This window comes from Aethalodelphis obliquidens, unplaced genomic scaffold (genome assembly GCF_003676395.1).
Source record: "Aethalodelphis obliquidens isolate GAN/ISIS:26980383/991018 unplaced genomic scaffold, ASM367639v1 scaffold42, whole genome shotgun sequence".
Taxonomy (NCBI): Eukaryota; Metazoa; Chordata; class Mammalia; order Artiodactyla; family Delphinidae; genus Aethalodelphis; species Aethalodelphis obliquidens.
The window spans coordinates 7,861,395-7,872,696 of NW_020837986.1; the positions used below are offsets into that span (position 1 = coordinate 7,861,395).

Sequence of the window (11,302 nt, forward strand, 5' to 3'; positions counted from 1 at the left end):
ACCCTGAGGGCAGGAGGAGCTCAGGTCTGGCAGCCCTTCCACACCTAGGAAGCCACACAATAGGAAAAACTCTCCAGCCAAACCTATTGCTCCCCAAGTTTACAACCGAGACCTTGATCTTCCAGGAAACCAGCCTCCTACCAGTACGAACCAAATAACCAGGAAGGCTGGGCCATGTCCAAAGGGCCCAGAGACTCCCCTCCAAGGCCCTGGAGGGACGGGAGTTTTCTGTCCCAAGCACTTGCGTGTCTGTGCCTGCCTGGGTCTCTGCTGAAGGGGAATGTCAACAGGTGAGTGTGGAGGACCTGGGGGCCAAGGCATGAGAGAACACCTCAACAATTTGCCAGGGCCTGTTTCTGCCAACTTTATGTGTGTAGCCGAGATCCGGGGCCTCCACTTGCTACATTTGAAGGGGAAGAGGTGGTGTGAGGCGCTCCCTGCCCCACTGTTGGCAATAGCAAAGGATGGCAACAAACCTACCTATCCAGCAGCTGGGGACTTATTAAATAAATGGAGACATCCGTTAAGATAGAACACTGTGCAGCTGTTAAAATGAATTCCCCATGGTCCAGTAGTTAGGACTCTGTGCTTACACTGCAGGGGGCACAGGTTCAATCCCTGGTCAGGGAACTAAGATCCTGCAAGCCACGTGGCGTGGCCAAAGGAAAAAAAAAAAAAGAGGTCTATTAAAACCACTTTGGAAAACTGTTTGGCAGGATCTGCTAAGGCTGAACCTATGTGCACCACAAGAACCTGTAATTTCTCTCCTGGGTATATACCCAAAGACATGCATCCACAGGAGCTAGAATGTTCACAGCACCTACCCACAGTGGTCTAAAACTGAAACTACCCAAATGGGCTTCAATAGTACAATAGATAAATAAATGGAGGGACATGGACACGGTGGATTACACAGAAGGAGAATGAACTCACGATATGCAACAATATGGATTGACCTCATATTTTAAAGTCGAATAGGGCTTCCCTGGTGGCACAGTGGTTAAGAATCTGCCTGCCAGTGCAGAGGACATGGGTTCGATCCCTGGTCTGAGAAGATCCCACATGTCGCAGAGCAACTAAGCCCGTGCGGCACAACTGCTGAGCCCGCGTGCCACAACTACTGAAACCCACACGCCTAGAGCCCGTGCTCCGCAACAAGAGGAGCCACCGAAATGAGAAACCCGTGCACCGCAACGAAGAGTAGCCCCTGCTCGCTGCAACTAGAGAAAGCCTGCGCGCAGCAACAAAGATCCAACGCAGCCAAAAATAAATAAATAAAATAAATTTAAATAAATAAATAAATAAAATGTGTATCCTTTAAAAACAAAGTTGAATAGAGAAAGCCTCCAGCTCTTGATAAAAGACTCTACTGTATCGTTCCATTGATGTACAAAGTGCAAAGCTAATCTTTGCTAGCAGAAGCTGGGTTAGTGGTCACCCTGAGGGGTGGGCAGTGTCAGAAGGAGACACGGGAGGACTCTGAAAGGCCAGTCGTGTTCTGTATATTGATCTGGAAGCTGGTACGTGCATGTGATCAGTTCGTGAAAAGTTTCTAAAAACTCTTCACTTATGATTTGAGCACTTTTCTCTCCGTATTAACTTCTACACAAAAGTTTTAAAAAATGAGATCAATTTATATGTGCTGATGTAGAAAGATCTCCAAAGTATACAAGTTACAAAAGAACAATGTCTCTATTATTATAGACTAACATATATATTCATAATTATGCATATTCACATATATTCATGAACAAAAGGAATACATATGTGAATGTATAGTCATATGCTTATGTATGTGTATATTTATATTTGAACATTCAAAGGAAATAGGTTACCTCTTGGAAGAAAATTTGGGGAGAAAAGGGGATTTTAATTTTAACTTTCAACACTTCTCTTCCATGTAAGGTTTTATAAGGTACATGTATGCACTTATAAAAATTAGTAAAAATCAAGTATCCCAGGGATGGGTGGGGTGTCCTACCTGGCAGAGTTTGGAGGTAAGGCTGTAGGTCAGAGGTCACCGAGTTCTGGATTATTTTGCAAATCTGAAAAATATGGGAAGAGAAAGCCTGAGTGAGTTCCCTGGCTTTGGTCTGGCCCTGTGCTAATTGTCTTAGTTCCATTATTTCACTTATTTGCTAACTGGTCATTGATTCTACAAAAATGTATAAGTGCTTATGATGTACTGAGAAAGTAGAAATGATCAAAAACATGTCGGCCCCCATGTCGACCCCAATAGGGTCCAGCTGGTCCTGTCAAAGTCCATCCCAGGACTGGAAATCGGAGCTAGGTAGTCACCTACGCAGCGGATGAGGGGACGTGGCTAGAGGCACTGCCTGAAACTCCATTATGAAGGACCTTTGCCTTTGGGATGCCCTGGTCTCCCAGGGTCTAGAGTTGAAATAGCAGAACTAGACAATAAGTAGCAATGGCCACACAAATAAGTGTATACTTATTGCAGATACTTCTTAAATGTCATCACTTAACAGGTTAGCTGGATTGATCAATAGTCCCCATGTCCCCTGCTGCCCATGGAAGACTGAACCCTCCCATCCAGCGGACTACGGCACACACTAAGCACTCAGAATTTTTTGCCCCAGTTGAACGGCGTGCGTCTCAAGAAAAGGAAATGTGTGTTCTCTAACCTGTTTGCTTTCCTTGTTATTGCAATCTCTCAAATTATTTCTTATGTAAACCCATGAAATACGACTGAGACAAGAGTCGTTTCTATGAAAACCTACGTTTTCTTTCCTTCTTCTTCTTCTTTTTTTTTTTTTTTGGCCATGCCTCAGGGCTTGAGGAATCTTAGTGCCCTGACCAGGGATCAAATCTACACCCTTGGCAGTGAAAGCGCGGAGTTCTAACCCCTGGACCACCAGGGAATTCCCAAAAACCTATGGTAAGTGTTTTGGAAAGGTGAGTTGCTTAAAGAAAATGCTGGTAAATTGGTGTGGACCAGAAAAGCTTACAAGGAAGACAATCATAAAAATCTAGAAGCATTCTGCATTGGGATTGCTTTGCAAATGTCTTTAGATTCTCATTGTGGTTAAAGAAATCTGAGCTGGAATTTGTAGCAGATGCCTGTTGAATGAAAGAAGGACAGTGCAATGCCAATCAAGAGACTGTTTGCAAAGAACAGTTCTGGGCCTGGGTCAACTGCATTTACATTTACTGTATCTTAAAACATTGGATTCATATGTAAATATTTTCTTTGTTCAGGTGTGTATGAGTGAGTCCTCACTTTAAACAGCTCTTTTGATTAACCAGCTATCACCTGTGGTGCAAACGGATGCACAGATACAGTGGAGGGAGGGGCACGTGGGCAGGGGGGTCCAAGAGCATGGATGGGTCCCTGGCCTAGTGAGGGAGTCACCGATGGCTCCCTTAAAGAGGTGGCATTTTAAGGGCAAGCTAAAGGGTGAGCAGGCATAAATCAGGCACAGGGTTGTGGGGAAGGACTAGGCTGGGGGTTGGGCAGACAAGGGGTGAAATCTTTACCTCCCTTTGCAGCTGGCCTAGTTTCTGGGAGAAGAGTTTGGTAGTGGGGAGCTGCCAGAAATAAAGGAAAGAGGTGGTGAGGAACCTTCATGGTTGGTTTCAAAGGAGCCAGGAAACTCTGTCGACCTCACCCAATGGGAGAAGGGAGCCCTTCAGGTGCTTCGGCTCCAGACACGCAGTAAGGTCTCCCAGAGAGGCAGCTTGGGGCAGTGGTTAAGGGTGTAGTAGGGAAGTCTGAAAACCTGGGTTCAAATCCTGCTAAGCCTCCACTGGCTGTGTGACCTTTGCAGAATCTCTCTCTGCTTTGGGGTCCTCACCTCAGGATACAGTGACAAGGCCCAGTGCTTTCCAGGGTGTTTGGCGGGGGTGGGGTGAGGTTATAAGAAGAGGAGTGTGTATGGCCCAGAGAGTAAGCACTCAGCAAGGACTCATTATTCTTAGCCCTGCTAGTCAGATACCACATCCCTCCCTGAATGGGGAAGCCGAACGGTCCTGCACCAGGCTCTTAGTTGCCCCGGGAGAAAGATTTCTGAAGCCCTATAAAGATCAGGGGTCAGGACTTCCCTGGTGGCGCAGTGGTTAAGAATCCGCCTGCCAATGCAGGGGACATGGGTTTGAGCCCTGGTCCGGGAAGATTCCCACATGCGGCTGAGCAACTAAGCCCGTGTGCCACAACTATCGAGCCTGCGCTCTAGAGCCCGCGAGCCACAACTAGTGAGCTCACGTGCCACAACTACTGAAGCCTGTGCGCCTAGAGCCCGTGCTCTGCAACAAGTGAAACCACTGCAACGAGAAGCCCGCGCACAGCAACGAAGAGTAGCTCCCGCTCACCGCAACTAGAGAAAGCCCATGCACAGCAACAAAGACCCAACGCAGCCAAAATAAATAAATTTAAGAAAAAAAGATCAGGGGTCAGGGGAGAGAGATCTCCAACTTTCCTGAGACACCAGCCCCGACAAGGCCTTTGGTACAAGCTGCTCCCAGCTCCAGGAAATTCAAATCCTGACCTAGCCTCCTGTCAACAAGGTGACCACCGAACAAGTTACTCCACACTCAGAGCCTTCTCCCTCAAACGTGGGAAACGGTATCTCCTTCAGAGGCTGTGGTTAAGATCCAGCGGCATTGCCTATGTGGAGTGATTAGTACATTATTCTTAGCCAAACCACAGGCTCAACAAATAACCACCATTATTATTATAAATAAGAATAGTTATATAGAGTGACACATTCTGTATAACATTAATTATATTAATTTATCAAAATAATAATTATCAGGGTAACTTATTACCCTGATAATTATTATATTATTATTAATTGTAATATGGTACTATTTTTATATATTATTATTATTAATCATTATTATCTCCATCATCAGCAGGGGAGTATAAATCCAAACCACTGAAGAATATTATGTCCCACTCAGAAAGGCATGGCAACATGGCAATGGGGTGCTTGAGAAGGAGGCTGGCATATTTCCCAAGCTCACCTAGACCCCAGGACACCAGGATAAGACAAGGAACAGAAGGCAGCTTGCTACATCCAGTCTGTGGGGTCTGCATGCTATTCTCCCTTCAACCACCAGGAGGCACTCAAAGCCAAACCAGATGTACCGAGAGCGGTGTGTGCGCCTGTTTTTTTCCTCTGTTACTTTCTCCTTCCCAAGCACAGTCATTGCTACAGACACAGCTCCAGGTATATGATACCCCAGAAATGGGATTTTGGGGTGAAGTGAGTGAGTGCAAGAACTGAAAGTTAACGTGAAACCTCTTTCTCTGAGCCAGAGATTCCAAAATTCGGAGATTTCGCATAATTTTTTTAACGGGAAGAACTGACACTCTGTTGCTGCTTCCGCGTACAAAGCAGGTGCTCATCGCCCAGGCAGGAACCAGAACTCCCACCTGGTCCACACACTCCCGAAGGTTCCTGCTTGGTCTCTGAAGCCACCTAAGTGTTGATTTTCTTTTTTGCGTTTGTGGCCTGCAGGGCCCGGGCGGGCAGTGAGCAAAGCCAAGCAGCCCCATTTGGCCCCTTGGCCAAGCATCTAACCCTTTTCTGTCTAGCTGGATAGACTCGGAGTCCAGAGACCTACATTTTGCCCCCAGCTTTGCTGCACACCAGCTTCATGACCTTGATTTGTCCTCTCTGGGCCTTGAGCCCAAGTGTGCCTGGGCCAGCCCCTAGGGCTGTTCGAGGCCAGAGCCCATGAAGGACTTGGGCCCAGCCCCTCGAGTGGCCCGGCAGCGCCAGCCGCTTGGACGTTCTTACCTTGCTCTCCAATACTCTTCGGAACTTGGACTCGATCTGATGGTGGAAGAGATTCAGCAGCCACCTGGGGAGAGAAGCACAGTGTGTTGCCACTGAACGCAGGGACAGTGGGGCAGGAGGGAGAGCCAGGCCAGTCCCCGAGGGAGCCCTCCCCACCCCATTCTGGTCCCCTGCTGTGTCCCAGAACCCTGGATGGGATGAATATGCAGAGTCCCAGTTCCCAGCACACTCACTGATTCAGTGCATCTGGCATCCCAGCCCCCTGCTGTGCCCCAAAGTCAGTAGATTTGGGGGAGGGGCTGGAGGACCCATGTTTTTCTAATCAACAAAACTGAGACTTGAAGAGACTTGCTCAAGGGTTTATATATTTTCCACAAACTCTCCTTTGGCCAAAAGCCTTTGTGTTTCTTCAGTAGTCAGACTGCACTTGCCTGTTGGTGGTGAAGTTTGTCTTTTGGTGGCAATGGCACACCAGTACTCTGAGCTTAAATCTGCTTCTGTTAATTTCAGCAGGTCCCCCAAAGAATTACCTCCAAGTGCACGTGATATACCCATGCATTACGCCTGGACCCTCATGCTTATGGGTGACCAGGCCTTGGGCTAAATGGGCCTGTGGCTGCAGCCAGGGGTCAAGCTGGTGAGTGTCCCGATGGTGACCTACCCCAAATCTCCCGACACGTGCACGTCCACATCACGGATGTCGCTGCTGCAGCTAGAAACAGCGACCTTGGGTCTCCCAGAGGGGTCGCTGCCCAAGAGAAGATTGACTGAAATGGTGATGCCCTTGACTGTCACATCAAAGGAGCCATCTAGTTTCCTAGAGGAGATAAGAGAAGTAGTAATTGATTCCTAGACTAGGGTCGGCCACCATTTGGGGGGAAAATATAAATCTCAATTCTTACCCCCAAATAAGTGAAGCTGCAGTAAAAATTTAATTACAAAAATTATTACAAATATTTATTACAAAGCAAAGATTTATTACAAATAAGACCATAAAAGATCAAGAAGAAAGCTTGGGTTCATTTACTTATGGTCAGGGATGGGCAAAAGCCTTTCTAGGTTAGATCTAAGTCTCAGCAGCCCTAAAGGAAATGGTGGATAAACTTGCCAGCACTGAAAATTAAAACTTTAGTGAACAGCAACAAAAAAATTCCATACGCAAAGTAAAAAAAAAAAAATTGCTTCTTGATCCAGGCAAAGAGCTAATTTCCATGACATGTGGGCTAATATATGAGTTAATTTCCTTAATACACAAAGAACAAGGCTCTACAAAGAAATAAGGAAAGGACAAAAGGAAAAACAAGGGATCAAAGATATGAACAGGAAGTTCAATTGCAAATAAGCACATGAGAAGTTATTAAAAGTGAAAATAACAATGATGTCAGTTTTCACCTAACAGGTTGATAAAAAGTTTAGAAGTTTTCATACCCAGTGCTTGTGAAGATATGGGAAAACAAAACACTGGTTGGGAAAGCACATCTAGAACACAAGCTGGTGGGATCTATCCTGATTTTAACCACAAACCTTTGGCCCAGTTATTTTACTTCTACGTCTTTACTCTGTGGCTCGTCCAGTCAAGATGTATGTGTGGGGCAGCTCACTGAAGCATCATGGGTAATAGCAAGAAATGAGGAGACAACCTTAAATGTCAACTAGTTGGGATAGGTTCCATAAGTTGTGGGCATCTATGCTATGCAGCCTTTAAAAAGAATGAAGCCAAATGTGGTCTAGTTATACAGTGAAATATTACCCATCCATACAAAAGAATAAAGCACTGATGCATGCTGTAGTGTGGATAAACCTCAAAAATATTATCTACATGACAAAAGCCAGAAACAAAATGTCACATACTATACGATTTCATTTATATGTCCCGGATTGGCAAATCCATAGAGACAGAGGCGGGTTGGTGGTAGCCCAGGACTGGGGGAGGGGGAAATGGGGAGTTAGTGCTTAATAGGTGTGGAGCATCTTTTGGGGTGATGGAAATATTGTGGGACTAGGTAGAGGTGGTGGTTGCACAACATGTGAATGTACTAGATGCCACTGAATTGTATACTTTAAAATGGTTAATTTCATGTTATGTGAATTTCACCTGAAAAAAAATACTACAGGGACTTCCCTGGTGGTCCAGTGGTTAAGACTTCCCGTTCCAATGCAGGGGGTGCTAGTTTGATCCCTGGTCAGGGAGCTAAGATCCCACATGCCTCGTGGCCAAAAAACCAAAACATAAAACAGAAGCAGTATTGTAACAAATTCAATAAAGACTTCAAAAATGGCCCACATCAAAAAAAAAAAAAACTTAAAAAAAAGTTAAAAAAAAAGAATGAGGTAGATATTCGTATGCTCATATAAGAGATCTTGAAGAGTATAGCCTCATTCCTGTCATGGAAATTGAATAAATATGCAAATATAGATGACCTATATACTGAGCATCTTTCTAAAGCAGTGCTGTGCAACAGAAATATAATGTGAACTACGTGGGTAATTTAAAATTTTCTAGCAGCCACATTAAAAAAAGGAAAAAGGTGAGAATCATTTTAATAGTATATGATTATCATTTCAACATGTGATCAATGTAAAACTTATTAATGAGATTTCTTATGTTCTTTTTTGTGCTGAATCTTCAAATATGGTGTTTCACACTTTCGACAGATCCCCATTTGTTCCAGCCACTTTTCATGTATTCAGTAAGGACATGTGGCCAGAGGCTACTGTGTAGGACAGGGCAGGTCTCCAGTGTCTATATGGCCAGGTCACCCATAGTTGCCCTCCTGTTATGGGCTGAACTGTGTCCCCCCAGATTCAAATGTTGAAGGTCCCTCAGTAACCAGAATGGGACTGTATTTGAGACAGTGATTCAGTTAAAATGAGACCATTAGGGTGGGCTAGAGTCCAATCCGTCTGCCCCAGAGACGTCATTCTAAGAAGAGGAGATTTGGACACACAGAGAAGCACCAGGGGTGCTGGCTCATGGAGGGATGACCACATGCGGACATGGCAACAGAGCAGGCATCTGCAAGGCCAGGAAAGAAGTCTCAGAAGAAACTAAACCTGCCCACATCTTGATCTTGGACTTGCAGCCTCCAGAAGTGTGAGAAAATAAATTTCTGTTGGTTGAACCCCCTAGTCTGTGACATTTCATTATGGCAGCCCAAGGAGACTCACCCACCTTCCATCCAAGGACCTCAGAGGTCAGAGAACAGTTCAAAGTGCTGGAGAGGTCGTGCCCCTGAGAGCTACCCTTGACCAATGGCAAACAGGAGGTTGGGGTACCTCAGAGGTGTGCTCTGCCTACACTGTCGCCAGGGGTCCCTGGGAGGGTTGAGCTCCGGTAGCTGCCAAGCTGACCTCCTTCTTCCCCACCTCACTTCTGCACACCCCCTCTATGTTTCCTTAGGTCGCTCCCCAGATAAAGTACTTGCACTTGAATTCTTGCCTTGGGGTCTGCTATGGGGGAAGCTAGGAACACCTTGGACCCAGGAAGGGTGGAATGAAAGCCAAAGCCAAGGTTCCGAGGGCCTGGAAGCAGAGTCAACTTACAGTATCCGCTTGCGCACCTTCCACTTGCCCTTGACTCTGATGAAGGAGTCGGAGATGGAGAAATGCAGGCCGTGGCTGGGGAGGGGCTTCAGAGCAGAGCCAAGCAGCTCACAGCTGTGGATGTTCAGGCTGGAGAGAGACCCACAGAAGCGGCATCAGCCCGGAGGCAGAGGCAGGTCCAGCCTCAGCAGGGGTCTTGCTCTCGCCCCCATCCTACGGGGACTAGACCAGCTGAGCCTGCATCAGACAGGCTTCTGGCTCCCTACACATACCTGCTGTGTGCCCTGCGCTGACCAGGCGGCCATGCCAAGTACTTTACATGCATTATGTCAGTTTATCTCACAGGTGGGTTCAGCACTGTTCAGGTTCCCTTTTTACAGAGGGGGACATAGAACCTCTCAGAAGGGATGCATTTGCCCAAAGCTGCACAGTCAGGATCAGAGCTCATGTGCCCCTGGCTGGGATCCTGAGCAGGGTGCATAGATGCACCCCATCATCACTTTCCTCCACACCTCCAGGTGGGGGAATCAGATTCAGAAGAGGCCGAAGGCAGCCTCAAGAAGAGACACAAAAGGGCTGAGAGAAGCAAACCAAGATGACGTGGATTGTGGAGCCAACAGTGGGAAGAGAATGGTCAAGTTCCATCTTCTTTGCCCGGTACACAGTAGGTGCCCAATAGATGTTTACTGATGGACTGAATAAAAAAAGGACTGAATGAAGCCATCAGTGGGGAGCAGAGAGGTGCGTGATGAGCTGTGGGCTCAATTGCCCCCGTTCCATTGTCAATCCTTCAAAAAGTGTTTGATGCCTTTTTTTAAGAAAACATCAGCTGCTCAGGTCTAAATATCCTTTGAAGACTCAGCTCAAATGCCACTGCGTCCAGGAAACTTTAGCTGACTCCTCCAGATGTGCCAACCTCAGGGCTAAGAGGGCTACTACATCTAAAATTTAAGGTTTATTTAAAACAATGTTTAAGGTCTAGCTTCCCTTCCAGGCTACATCCAGTGGCCAGGCCAGAGCCTGGATTATCACTCCAAAGAGGCAGCAAATTATCCCCATTTTACAGATAAGGAAGCTGAGGCTCAGGTCACACAGCTAGCGGGTCTTCATTAATATTTGTTGTATGAATGAATGAAGGGGCCCAAGTTCCTCCCAAAACTTCCCTCTGAATTCTGCGAGGAACCATCCCACCGTCTGCCCCAGAGACGTCCCGAGCCAGTCCTGGGGCTCTCCCTCCCTTCCTCTCTGGACCCCCCGGCCCCTGCCCAGTCACCTCAGAGCCCCACCTGTGGAATTCATAGTGCGCATTGCCGAGGTATTTGATCTTGGCGTCCCCACGGAAGTCGGGCAGCGCGACATCATGCAGTTTACTCTGCAGAGCCACCAGCTCCTCTTGGGCCACTGTGGATGGGAAAAAACTGGGAGTCAGCGTAGTCAGCCTGCCTCCCTCCCTCTAAACACTTCAGTGGCTCCCACCTGCCCTGGGGAAAGAGGTCTACTTCCTGATTAGCATTAATTGCAGTTGCAGGTTATTGAGCCCCTCTAGAGCACCAAGTAGCAAGAGAAACACACAGGGGCATCACTGCATTTCTGGTGGGGTAGTTATGTTCATGCCCATGTTATGGATGAGGACACAATGTCTTTGTCAGCAGCTCTGAGAGGGAGGAGTGCTGTGTGCTTGGAGGGTGGCCCTCTTTCCTGTCCTTCATGGCATCTAGCCTGTGTAGAATAGACTGTAAGGATTTTAGGGCTAAGATTCTGGTGTTGGCACCTTTCTAGGTGGGTGACCTTGAGCAAGTTTTCAACCTCGGTGTTCTCCGTCGGTCAAATAGCAATGATAATAATACTTTCCTCATTGGGATGGCATGAGGGTTAAAAGAGATCATTGCAAAGCAAAAAGGGGCTGACAGGATAAAAAGCACCCTTGCTTATCCTTTTTGACCCACCTCCTAGAGAAATGGAAATAAAAACAAAAATAAACAAATGGGACCTAATGA

The 11,302-nt window shown here is 46.7% G+C and overlaps 1 protein-coding gene across 1 annotated transcript in view; it reads right to left on the minus strand.

Moving 5' to 3' along the window:
- Nucleotides 1–11,302, minus strand: part of LBP (lipopolysaccharide binding protein) — a 27,329-nt gene that overhangs the window by 13,499 nt on the left and 2,528 nt on the right. The window contains exons 2-6 of the mRNA XM_027078318.1: nt 10,592–10,706; nt 9,306–9,434; nt 6,424–6,579; nt 5,763–5,826; nt 1,982–2,045 (exon numbers count right to left, since the gene is read on the minus strand). Of these exons, the coding sequence (XP_026934119.1) occupies nt 1,982–2,045; nt 5,763–5,826; nt 6,424–6,579; nt 9,306–9,434; nt 10,592–10,706 (528 nt within the window). The remainder of the gene's footprint in view (nt 1–1,981; nt 2,046–5,762; nt 5,827–6,423; nt 6,580–9,305; nt 9,435–10,591; nt 10,707–11,302) is intronic.